The sequence below is a fragment of the Malus domestica genome, chromosome 15, assembly GCF_042453785.1.
Source record: "Malus domestica chromosome 15, GDT2T_hap1".
Taxonomy (NCBI): Eukaryota; Viridiplantae; Streptophyta; class Magnoliopsida; order Rosales; family Rosaceae; genus Malus; species Malus domestica.
In genome coordinates this window covers 2,650,573-2,664,393 of record NC_091675.1, presented here as the reverse complement: position 1 = coordinate 2,664,393, position 13,821 = coordinate 2,650,573, and the positions used below count along the sequence as shown (strand labels likewise).

The window sequence follows — 13,821 nt, the reverse complement described above, 5'->3', positions numbered from 1 at the left end:
AAAGGATAACTAGAATCAAATCTTATCTAGGATTTACACAATCATACTTAAACTAGGAATGTTTACAACAGTCATGAATTTCTTTTGGTTTTTTTTTTAAATGGTGGGTTGTTAGAGGGACATTGTTCTAAAAATCCCCGTTTAGGCACTAAGCGGTGGCCAGCCGCCTTGATTAATGCTTAGGCATTTAAAAATTAAGAAATGGCGCCTAGACCCGCTGAGGCACCCACCTAGCTTGCTAGACCGGCCTATGCACTCACCTAGGTTATGACTCACTTAGACAAGAAAAATATAACTTTTATTTTGCATTTTATTTTTTCAATAAATTGTAAGAGACTTATTGAATACTAAAATGAACACACATTATATGTTTGTTCCCTATGTTTTCATTATGTTCCAATACTTCATAATATATATGTCATTCTATTTTGTAGTTTATGATGAAATTATATGCATATTATGTATAAACTGACTTATTTACACATAATATAATATATTTAATTAAATCAGTCTAATCCGCTTAGGCGCCCGCCTAGGCCTTGTCTAGCCACCTAGGCGCTAGGCCCTAACCCACCACCTGACTAGCACCTAGCGTCTTTTAGAAACTTGGAGAGGGACAAGGTTATCCTAATTTTCAATTTTTGGATGGTAGGTGACGGTAGGGGTTAGGGAGGGTAGAAATTGGAGTGATTAGGGTTTTAGAGAGATGGAATGGCTAGAGTTACCTATTGTTGGATTATTATTTATTTACTTTATTTTATTTTATTTTATTTTTGAAACAATTTTATTTTTGTTGAGTGTAGAAAGAGAATTGTTGAGCAGGTAAATTTTTTCTTTTTGTTTGTGACATGCTTCTAATGAAGCTTAATTATTAAATAATGACACAGGTAAGCACCCAACAAAGTTCGCTTGATCTCTTTCTATACACACGATACTGTTATTTTTTCAAACAATTATGTATCACAAAGTTGTAGAAGGGATTCAGATTTAAATGAAAATAAAATGCATTTCATTTTTTGGGTACTGATTACTTTTATACATAGAAATTTGATATGTATGATACATGCGGATAACTATACCTAACAGTAATCATATTTTGGAAAGGAAATTAGTTGGGAAAACATATAAGCCAACAAGTCGAGTGAAACTATCGGAAAAAGTTAGGGATCTTGCATACGCTTTATAAGTAATTGAGCTACTTTTTATATTGTCAATTTATTTTATGGATTTTCAATTTTTTTATGGTATTAGAGTAAGTTGTCCCCCCATGTGAAGTCCAACACCCACACGTGTTCCACGTCACCCGATTTGTATTGTCTACATACTAAGCTTGAAAATTCCTTACAAGGGGGCATGGTGAGGGTATCAATCCCACATCAGAGAAAGTAAGGACTTTGCATGTTCTTATAAGAAAATGGGTTACTCCTCATATTGTCAATTGGTTTTACAGTGGAAACTCAACTTTCTTCATTTGGAACTAGAGAGAGATGTATATACAGTATTGTAGAGAGTTTAACAATTTCATGTCACGAAAAGTTATAGTAACAATGTATCCGTGCTATATATACAAATGCTTTTGATTAAAACATAATAAGGATTTTTGCTAGATGACAAGGAAAGCCACTTTCGCTACATGAACCGTATCTTCAAGTGTTTTGTGGTTCTTTCTTTAAAGATTACAAAACACGACATGAAATTGCACCTTTGCAGTAACATTTGACCAAAATTGTAAGGTGCATGGAAAAGAGCCAGAATTTTATAAACAATAAAGGCAGGCAGCATTTGGCGAAAGGGGATTGAGAGTTTAAGTTTCAACCACCACCAACAATTTGCAAGCCACTAATTTCCCAAAAACTACTACCTAAAGTGGGGGACAAATAGATGACCGGTAGATGTCGTGCGCGTGTGCGGATAGCGTCACAATAATCACAAAAGTCATAAAGCCCTTCCCAATCAATAATTCCAAAAAGGAGTACGGCATTCGAAATATGAACAAACCAATGACCTAAACCGGAAGGGTATGTACTCTTGATTGAATAGCATATTTTTTTTCATACGTAGGTTTAAATATGAAGAAACCAAAGAGTAAATACAAGAGGATATACTCTGTTTGAAGAGCAGATTTTCTCTCATTACGTAAGTTAACAAAACATGCAAGCTAACATATGAAGAAATCATGTGATGTAAAAACAAGAACAAGGGAATACACTCACGATCAAAGAGCATGTTTTGTCTCAATACTAAACACAAGGGGATATACTCTCGATTGAAGAGTCGATTCTCTCCCTATAGGTAAGTTAACATATGAAGAAATCAAGTGTCATAAACACAGGAGGATATATTCTCAATCTTAAGAGCAAATTCACTCTCACTACGTAAACTAGTACATAAAGAAATTACGTGACTCAAACACAAATATATACTTCTAATTGAATGATTAAGGGACAAATTCTCTCTCAATATTTGACCTATATAAATGGAGAAAGTTTTCTTGAAGGTGCTAGTGGCATAAACTTTGATAAAGTGGGCAAATAGTATGGCAACTTGCATGCGGCTTTGACAAGAAGATGCAATCGTGAACATGCTAAGATGCCACAAAAGTCAAATTCTCTTCTTTCTTTCTTTTTTTTTTATTTGGTTTTGTAGGGTGGAGCACGAAAGGTCAAAATCTTTAATTATTTTACAAATTGGATGGACCGATGGAGACCAAAAGAGGGTTAGATTTTTGTTTCCTTCAAAAAATGTAATGTTGATTTTATTTACAGCATGGAAAGTCCAATCCTGCAATATATAAATTAGACGCGACCACCCCAAACTTGTTCATCTTTCCGCTTTGATATTGCAACTGTAATATGTTTTATTATGCAATGAAATTCAGATGCAGTCCAACCATAAAAAGACTCAAGAAATTATTAGGTGTGGCTAGCAGCAGAACCACGAGTCATCCAATCGCACACGTAAGTCTTGTCCGTGTGTTTGTTGCACTGAATTATCTCAAACTGAACTAGTTTCATGAGCAAAGTTGAACTAGCTTAAAATAGATTAAGATGGACTGACTTAGTGAGGTGTTTGGTGCAGTGTTAGACTATGCAAATAGGATCGTCCTCAATTTGGTGTTTGCTCAAATATAGACTAAATCATTGGTCTATTTTAATTTCTTTTCTATTAAAGATATTATCAAAATTAACAATATTTGATGAAAGTGAGACTCAATAAAAAATACAAACCAAATTTCTTCCAACAAAAGAAATATCATGATTCAAGAGTAAACAGATAACGTAATAGATAGCTACAATATTATCATTCAAAAGTAAATCCTCATAATTCACAAAAATAAGTTGACATTAGCCAAAGTATTTCGCAATGCAAGACTAAGTTGGAAGCATTGACCTAGTGTTGTACAATTAACAAAATACAATCTATAACAAAAGACACCATATAATATAATCATCTGCTTGCTTTGAAGCTTTTGGATGAACGCATTTTTGAATTCGGCATCTAATGGCTTGAAACCCCCACATTTTGTAGCTTTCCAAAATACGACTCAATCCTTTAATTTAATCCATAGGAGAAAGACTCATTGCTTTAAGTTCTTTAGATACACTATGATCTGCAATACCTCGAACTATAACTTTTGTTACTATTTGCATCAGTTTCCCACTTTCAACATAAAATCTTTTCCTCTTTCTTTGACTACTTGCAAATTGGTTGCTTTATTGACTTTGTTGGTTCACTGGAGAAACATCATTTTCAACTACAACAGCATTTGCATTAACCTCATTATGGCTTTGCTCCTCCATCATTTCAGCATGGATTTCAGCTACATTACTCGTAACACAATCATTTTCAAATATATGCAAATCTATCATAAAGTGGAAAATGTTTGCTTCTCCATTCCTCCGCATCTTTATATGTCTAAGATTAAAGGGTAAATTACAGAAAACTACCTCAACTATTTGGTCATTAACAGTTTTATACCTCGTCTTTAAAAAGTTTTAATGTCATACCTTATCTTCGAATTTGTTGCAATGTCATACCTTTCGTCAGTTGTCTGTCAATTCCTCCGTTAAATGCTGACATGGCTTGAGGCGGGGCCTACTTTTTATTAAAAATATTAATAAAATAATAATTTACCCTTAAAAAAATTTTAAAAAAAAAACCCAATCATCTTCCCCGAGAACCCTTTCCCCTTCCCTGCAACCCAAATCCAAAACCTCTCCTCCACCACCTCTTCGACTCCCCCTCCCTCCGTTCCTCTCATTCCCTCCCTCCGTTCCACCAAATCTCTACCTCTCATGGGCTCGAACCCGACCCGATCCCCCTTGTCTTCTCCTTTGCAACCACATCTCCGACCCGATCCCACGCTCTCTCTCGTCTCTCTCCTCTGTAAACCCTAAAAAGCAAACCCCCAAACTCTCCCTCTTCTGACCCGCCTCGACCACATGTCTCTGATGCCGAGATTTTGATCAAGAGCGGCGGGTGTGCTAAGGAATTTGGCTGGGTTTTATTTTTTAATCAAAATTTGTTTGTTTTTAGGTAGAGATGAGAAGAGTGGGATCAGTGGCCGGGGAGGGTGGGGGATGTTGGCGCTGGTTTTTTTTATTTTTTTATTTTTTTTAAGTTTTGAATGGGATGGGAGGTCAAGAGAGTGGAGGAGATGGAGGTGGTTGGGAGGCTCGGGAGGGAGATGAGGGGTGGGGGGGTTGCAGGGGAGGTGGGGGTAGGGTACTGGGCTTGGAAGGTTTTGGGGGGCGGGAGGGACCGACGGGGAAGATGGGAAGGGAATGGGGGGTTTCAGGGGGAAGGGGATCTGGGTTTGGTTTATTGGGTTTTTTTTTAATATTCAATTAAGTTTTTAATAGAAAGTGGGTCTCACATCAAGCTACGTCAGCATTTAACAGAGGAATTGACAGATAATTGACGAAAGGTATGAAATTGTAACAAATTCATAGATGAGTTATGACATTGAAACTTTTTAAAGATGAGGTATGAAACTGTTAATGACCCAATAATTGAGGTAGTTATGTGTAATTTACCCAAGATTAAATCAACAAAGCAATACAAAAATTTAGCATGTGTCAATATCGAGAATAATACAATTAATTAGTAAATAAAATAGGATTTGAACTTGCACATAAGCTTGTCATGCTGCGTCACTGCCGACTTGAATGCACTTTTTGACATCACTCGATACAAATTCACTTGTGTTCATCATGTCAAGAACTAAACTATTTTTTTTTTCTTCTCATTTCTGCAAAGAAGGCCTACGGACGCTCCGGTTCGAAGATGTGACTACGGGATAGAGGTTCAGGGCCAAAGGGGTAGAGGAAGACCTATGAAAACTTTGGAAGAAACCCTAAGAAAAGACTTAGAGTACTTGGATCTTAACGGAGAACATGACACAAAACCGAGCGCAATGGCGTTCTAGGATTCATATAGCCGACCCCACTTAGTGGGAAAATGCTTTGTTGTTGTTGTTGTATTTCTGTAACTTTGACTCAATATGTGGACTTGCCTTTATACTTGCATTAAAACATAAAACATTGACATTGTTCGAAACTTCAATCAAACATTTATATTCGCTCGAAGAAGAGCACAGCTAGTCAATCCACGCTACCAAGTTTTGGTGAAGCGAAGCAGACGAGACTACTAATGATGGTCTTAGTGGTCCTCTACTTTTTGGGAGGGGGTAGGTCTTGTTAAGACCGTCTAGCAAGCCATTTAATCGAGGCAAGTGACACAATCTTAATAAAACTAAGGTACTTTAACGAAAAACTTTTGGTACTATTCACTCTAACGAGAAATTACATTTTTACACTAAAAAGTCAATCCTGATACTATCTATTTTACCCTTTATTTTGTTCTTATCGTTAAAACTCAAAGTTTTCAAATCATTTTCATTAATTTTCCTTTAAAACTAATCCCTGCGATAACAAGCACGGAACTACACTGGTCTGTGAAGCTTAGTGATGACAAACAAACACACGCTGTATAGCCACCCGAACTCATGAATATCTCCCATAAGATGTTATATATACTCTAAATACAAGAGATTCAAACCTAGGTGCCAAACAGAACCACAAAACCTAGGCCAACTGATCTACACTAGATACTATTAACGGAAATCGATTGGCCATGGCAACTAACACACAAAACCACAAAACCTCGTATCAAAGTTATCAGTAACCAGCGGCAGTCCGAAAGATGGCACGGCAGCATGTTTTGCGAAATTATGACATTATCTATAAAAACATCTCTTCAACATAAAGCTTAGCTAACTCGAAAGGTTGTCGACTGTCTGACCCCAAAATAACATTAATTCCATCTAGAATATCGACATAAATAGCTAACTAGGTTACCCCTACAAATTGGCATACGCTAGACTACCGAACTTAAAGATAACAATTCTAGCCACAAATCTGGGGATCATTCCAATATCGACGGAAAAACTAATGCGCGGTCACCAGCGAGACTAGATGATTAACTTTTGCTTCCTCTTCGCCGCTTCTTACCAGACTTGGTCTCACTTGCCAGTGCCTTGGCTAAAGTTGGGGACTTCCCCTTTGGTGTACTTTCTGGTACTTTCTCAGTATCACTTGAGGCTTCCTTCATATCCTCATCTTCTTTTGTCGGCTTTGATGCAGATTTTGCCTTGCCCGTACCATTGGCATTTGCTTTGCTGCCGCTAGCAGACGATTTAACCTTGGAAACGGAGGCCGTCTTTGATGTGCTCTGATTCGACTTCCCAGCCTTCTGTGCGTCTTGCTTGGACTTGTTGGAAGCTTTTTGTGCGCTGCTGTCATCTTCCTTGGATTTGGCGCTTTTAGGCGTCTGGGTATCATTGTTCTTCGATTTGCTGGATGTCTTCTGAGCAATATCAACCGATTTACCACTACTTTTGGGAGTGTGATCCTTTAATTTTCCAATACTTTCGTCATCCGTTTTGCCAGAAGCACCTTTGGATTTGCCATCAGATTTACTGCTTTCTTTCGATTTGCGACCAAATTTAGTTCTTGCACCCTTCGATTTGCTGGAGGAAGCTCCTCCACCCCTAGAAAATTGACTTGAATTTAGACAACTACAGAAATAATGACATCAACATTTAAGTAACATAAATTACACTCACGATTTGGGCGAAGTGTCCATCTTTTCCTTCTTAGTCAGGTCATCAGGATTTTTTTTCACTTTCTTCTTCAAGGGCCTGGTTGCAATAGCAAAACATTAAAGAGGATATGATCACAGCTCACAAAAAACAAACATGCAAAATAATTGTAGCAAAACTTTACAGACAACTCAGGAATTCAAAACTCCGGTATTGTGGATTTTAAGTTAAATCCTAAACAATGCTTAATCATCAACTAGCACCATTTTCAAGACAAGTCAACGACATGTGAACAAACTAAGTACACAAGGGTGACAGTCATCAGAAATTCAATAGAATACAAAGATATTAGAACATAATCTTGATATCACATTCAACCTACAGCATGGTGCAGACAATAATCCAGAAACTATGAAGTTTAAGGACTAGTATTCAAGTCGTATGTATAAAGTACACATCAAAAGTAAATAATACATACACGTCAGAAGAAGCATCATGACTCGATTGATCATTTCCTTGCTCCTGTCAACAGAAATGTTTCAGCACAAAAATTGAGCATGGAATGATTTAAAGTAGCACAAGAATGGCAGCGACTAACCTCATCTGAGTCAGGGTCATCTGCTACAAACTCCCACCTCTCTTTTTTAAGATTTAGTGTTTCTTTATCACCATCAGTATATGATACCTACGAAATAATCGAACAAGTACAAAGAATTTAAGTATATCAAGTTTCATTTTAAAATGAAAAATGAAAATCAATGATGATTCTTTTTGGCGATTAATTCAATTAAAAATGAAAGAATAACGTGCTTAAAATAAGGATGGAGACTTCCAAAGTTGGCATCTCACCTTATGCTTCTTTTTAGCACAATCAAAAGATGCGACAACACCTTCATAAAACCTGTAAAATTTGTCAATAAAATATTAAATGACAAACTTAAATTTTGAATGGTACAACCATAAACAAATTCCTTAATCTAGTTCTTTAAAAAAAAAAAGTTCTGGAAAAATTCAAGAGTTTTCTAGTAGTAGTTTAATAATCCTATCTAAAATGAAACTTTAGCAGGATATCTGTATCCCCACTCCCCATAGAAAATGAAAAAATATATGAGAATAAAAGGAAAGGTCAGTACAAAAGAGAACCAAATTTGAAAGCCAAACATTCATGTGTAAACTCCTGCAGCATTGCAAGAAATACATTGAGGAAATACCGTACACAAGGTCAGTACTTACGTACGATCTTTTGGCCACCAAACTTTAATCTTTGATCCAACCATATCCTCGCCATAATCTTTGTCATCAGATTCCTAAATAGGAAAAAAAACAGTAAGAATGTAAACAAAAGGAGGTAAAATCAAAAGTTGAATACAAGCATGACTTCAAGAACAGAATGGAACCCTGAAAGAGCCTAAAAATGAAAGGCCAACAGCAGGTGACGGAATAAGTCAAGATAAGTTCATAACATGATTGTTAATGGCATAAATTAATCTTCATCTCCAAAAAAAAAGCATGAAGAAATTATTGGTTCGGATCGCAGAACAACAATAAAAATAATAATAAGGAGCACTAACATAAGAGACCGCATAGTCATAGATATCTAATCACCATAAGTCCACTACTACACAATGAACAAAACTAACAATAATAATCCAAAATCTTGCAAAATGTGAGGAACACCATATAATGCACTAGCATCCATAAACAGCAAATGCTAATATCAAGGGGAAAGCACACAATTCTTTTAACGAAAGATACAAATTTTAGAATAGAACAAAGCATGCATACCTTCTCTTTTCCTGAAGCACGCTTCCTCTTTGAATTTGTCTTAGGGGTCTCCTCCTGGGGAGATTCATCCTTAGTTAATTTTGGGGCTGACTTTGGTGTTGACACCATCTCCTAAATAATAACAGTAATTTTATTAAAAATGTATTTAACAACAGAAACAAGTGACGGTATCAAAGCCAATAGGAAAGTACTTTGTCATCATCCTTAGCTGAAGATTTTGTTGCAGCCTTTGCCGGAGTAACTTTTCCTTGACCCCGCTTTTTCTTATCTTCTGCTTGCTTTATAGAAGACCCACCGCTAGTTTTAGTGTTCCCATCTACCTTCTTGACTGACTTCTGTTTTGCTTCTGAATCACTTGTGGTGCCACTTTCCTTTCTAGATGCCTCCACCACAATTGGACTTTTATTCTCATTAGAAACCCCAGCAGACACCTTTTTCCCAGAGCGTCTACTTGGTTTTAATTCTGAATCACTGGTTCCGTCAGTTACCTTTTTGGGTTCATCATCTGCCGATGGTGCTGCTCCTTTATTAGAACTATCTTTCTTCTTATTCCGTCCAGCCTTTTTGGAGCGACTTTCACCAGGAAGGCTCTCACTTGGAGATGGAGAGGCAACAGCAGCAGGTTCCTTTTCCAATGGCTTTGAAGAGATGTTAACATCAGATACTTTCTCATTTTTCGATTGCACAGCTGCCTCCACAGAAGGATCCTCACGAGGTGAGCTGGGAATATCTTCTGTTTCACGCTTATGTTCTGGCTGTATCTCAGTATCTTCCTCATTATCAGCTTGACAATTATCTAAAGGTTGTGTTGATTTTGTTGACAAATCAGAATTCCCAGCTCTTTCTTTGGTAGATATTTCTGGAATTTGCTCTGCCTCAGCAGCTTTCTCAGTCTCCAAACTATCAGGTTCAGCATTGCTTGATGCATTTGGATCTTTCTGATCCTCAGTATCGTTGCCCTCCTCTTCCTTCTTCAAGGCATTTGACTCGGCAACAGAGTCATCTTCTCCAGTCTCTGCATTACCATTGTTCACAACTAACTTTGAAGATCTGTCAACAGCTGGATCAACTCGTTCAGGAGAAACTGGTGCTTCTGCCTTTTCTTTATCTACCTGCAAGGACAAATAGAACTGGTGAAATAACCCACTTCAATCAAATAATTTTTTTACTGATAGAAGCATAAAGGACATAAAACATAGAAAGGAAAAAAATTAAAAAGAATTTCACAGAAGAAACTCACTTGGGCCACCTCATTGGAAGATTCCCTAATTGCTGACTTCTCCTCGGCAGCCTGCAGTAGCAATAGTTAATACAACAGAGGAGAGGAATCCCAAGTTGCCGACTTGGCTTGCAAAGACAAATCAATGCAATATTACCACCAGCCAACAGCAGGCTGTTTGACGCCGTGCATGAAGGAACAACCAAACTTGACATACCAAAGTAAGCAAACCAACCGCAACCCCCAGAGAAGAAAATGGGAAAAATATGGAGTCTTTTATAAACACCAATGTTATTGAACAAGTTACTGAATAAGAGAGAGGATAAAGATTAAAAAAAAAAAAAAAACCTTTGCTGAGAAAACAGAAAACTATGAAGCTTTACATAATTATCATTATGAATAGAAGAATGCATAGAAAATGTCTTAATCTTGCAACTCTGGACATCATACCACATTTTCATCAGAATCATGGACTTCATTCTGCTCAGCATCACGGCCTTCATTCTGCTCAGTATCGTCACCTGCCTCTTGGCATATTGATGCTAGAACTTTACTATAATCATTAAAAACAATGCCCAAGCTTTTTACTTCATCTATCAGGTAATCCTTAAGTTTAGTAGCACAGCTTTCAAGTACTCTCTCCCCCAACTTCCGTCCAATTGGTAGAATGTCCTACAAGAAAAAAATTGGTTAGAAAATGAAAAATAAAACAGCATGTTGAAGGTACTAATTGTCAATCAAAAACAATTGTTCACCTCATTGTCGTTTTTCACACTAGCTAATAAGGTAGATAGTAGCTCAGCAGATACTTCTTCACTTTCTTCTAAAACAAGAGTCATAATAGTCTCCATGGAAGAAAAAACGTTCTCTGGGTGATAATCCCTGAAATACATAAAAATGAAAATATATAGTGTTGTGTTTTCTAGAACAAATCAGCTTCCAAGTCTTACTCCACCAGTAGAAACAAATAATAAAAATATAGTATCTATAGTCTAGACACACATAAAGTGGTGACTCCAACTCTACTTATGACTTTGTACCTTATCGCCTTAAGAAAATGTTGGAACATTTCAACGATCAATGCATCACATTCAAGGTCCAACATCACCACACACGATCTGACCTTCGCAACAGTTTCAAGAATGGAAGCCCTCTTTGCGTATGATCGGCTCGACTTGTCATGTAGATTTTCAAAGGATGATACAATAAGATGAAAGACTTCCTGCATGCATAAGATTTAGAAGGTTTATTGAATTTTTTTCTAATATAACATGAGCAGATGCTAACAAAAAAAATCCAGTTTAGTGATCCAAATCCCAGGTACCTTCATTTGCTCATCATCATAAGGTGCATCAGGTGCAGTTATTCTTGTTATCTCACTGATGCAAGCTGCAACTCCAACTTTGACATCAGGATTTGAATGCCTAAAAAGTTCCTCAGCAACCAATGCATTCTGTGATGGGGAAAGTGCAGTTTGCATTGACTTTGTAGGTGATTGTTCTACCTTCGATAGAAAATTCTCAACTCTCTAATATATCACCAGGAAAAGAACAATTCAATATTAGGAAACGAACAACAAAATATTAGGGAAAGAACAATACACTGGCACAAGAATTTTTCGATTCAATCTATGCCAAAACTGTGCAGACAAAATTGAATTAGCTAGATCAGAAACCAGAGGGAAAAGAAATCAACATGACAGGTGAGTTTATATTTAAAAAAAATTAAAAAAAAATCTACAATCACTGGAACATGGAAAAGAAAACACGCATCAGTAACAAACTTTAATATAAGAAAAAATAAATAAATACTCTTAGTTTTCGGAAAGGTACAGATAATAAATTTAATGAATGGGTGTGCACACGCGCGATAATTGACACATAAACTTGATTTCATGAAGATATGTAGAAATGAAGAGCAAGGAAAACCTTTTTGGGAAACTGTTATGCCAAGCTTGTGTATAGCAAATATCCTTTTTAAGGAAAATGTAATTCAAAGCATCCAAAAAAATTTCCATTATACTCTTTCCGAATCTCGGCTTGAGAAAGCAGGGGAAAAAAAAAACATATGAAATGACTTTCCTCTATCTTAAATGCCCAGCTTCAAGAGCATTAATGAAACATTTGAATTTGAAATGACCATCCTTCAATTTGAATTCTTAGTCATGGTGAACATTAATAATTTACCTTCATATACATATCAGGAGATCATTTGAACTTCCTTTGTTGTATATAATAAAAGACTAACCTTAAAACACCTAAAACCTTTCATCATTCTTCCAATTTATAACCTATATGGTAATTGTTAAATGCAGAATACCATTTACAAACCAACACAGAACTCACGAAGATATGCATTCTTGTCTTTCTTTTTATGCCCAGTCATAACTGACTTAACCCGTGTGCTGTACACACAATGAGAGATATAATTAATAACGAATCCCGCAGCTAAGAAGCTAGAAGGGAAAGTGAAATAGAGACTCAACCCTTTGTCCCCAACCTCATTAAATCACAAAATTCCAGCATTGAAAGGATAGCTAGAGCTTCATGCATGGCATATGAAAGTAACAGGAAATGTTAAAACCCACTTGAAATGGGGAAAAAAAACTTGGCACAAATCACAAAAAAATAACATGGAAATGTTAAAACCCACTTGAATCTCAAACCAGAAGCTTTCAAAACAACAACATTCAAACCCCAATTGACTAAATTAACAAACAACCACAACAAAAACAGTTTAATTAACAGAACCTATGAAATTAAACACGGAACGAAAGCAACTGAGACGCAAATACTTCACAATCCGAAAAGAAGAAGAAAACCCAACAATTCGAAGAGGAATTAGGGCTTACGTCGAGAACATCAAGGAGGTCAGGGACGGAAGACGGAGGTTCCAAGAGCTGATTCCCAGCTTCCGTAAGCTGTGCTTCGAGCTCTTTCTCTGCCGACGCCATTGTTCCTCCCCTCTCCTGTTTCTTTGGTCTAGATCCTTGACAATCTCGCAGGTCTAGCCCTAATCTCACACCATTGAAGGCCCAGAACCACACGAATCCAAGAGAGAGAAAGCGGAAAGAAAAAAAAAAACAATGTTTGGAGAGAGAAAGTTAGGGTTTTCTTTTTAGAGAGAGAAAGTGAGTGAGAGAGATAGAGAGAGAGTTGCTCGATTTTATTTTTGCAAATAAAAATAATAATAATTTGTCAATCCATGGATCGCTCTGGTATTTTATATTTTCGCTGCCCTCACATCTCCAGTATTTATTTTGTGCGCTTTTAAAAGAGAATCCGACGGAGCAGCGCTCGGAATCCGCGGGATTGTGAATTCGAGTTCAATTTCGGATTTCAAATCCGCCTTTGGATCTTTCCTGTGGGGACCACCTGCCGTATTTGAACCGTAGGTTTAATGCTGCTTTTCCTTTTTCTTGGGAAGATTTCTTTTTTTTTTTGTTAAGCGACTAAATTTTTGAAATCGATGAATTTTCATTTTTTTTTAATCACTGAAATTTGAAATTTACAGAAAACGAATGGATAGATTGATGGGCCACTCACTCACACCATCCTCTATCTTCCCGTTCGTCACTTTTTCACGTTAGCTGCTTACGTGGTATGCACAAAGCCTGCTCCCTCGCTTTAGATAAAAATTAATAAAATATTACAACGTTTAAAAGACGAGGCATGAGTTTCCAATGTGACCCGAAGTTAGAGAGGTAAAATGTAAT

At 36.8% G+C, this 13,821-nt stretch overlaps 1 protein-coding gene across 1 annotated transcript; it reads right to left on the bottom strand.

Annotated features, from left to right (window-relative positions):
* Positions 1 to 6,220: 6,220 nt before the first annotated feature.
* On the bottom strand, positions 6,221 to 13,356 carry LOC103426480 (sister chromatid cohesion protein PDS5 homolog C-like). The gene is made up of 14 exons (XM_070813099.1): positions 12,958 to 13,356; positions 11,431 to 11,634; positions 11,147 to 11,328; positions 10,862 to 10,988; positions 10,557 to 10,778; positions 10,128 to 10,178; positions 9,079 to 9,999; positions 8,888 to 8,998; positions 8,336 to 8,409; positions 7,952 to 8,003; positions 7,701 to 7,787; positions 7,581 to 7,624; positions 7,127 to 7,201; positions 6,221 to 7,051 (listed from the first exon to the last, which is right to left on the bottom strand). The coding sequence occupies exons 1-14, from the start codon at positions 13,057 to 13,059 to the stop codon at positions 6,481 to 6,483; spliced, it is 2,823 nt and encodes a 940-aa protein (XP_070669200.1). The 5' UTR covers positions 13,060 to 13,356; the 3' UTR covers positions 6,221 to 6,480.
* Positions 13,357 to 13,821: the final 465 nt, after the last annotated feature.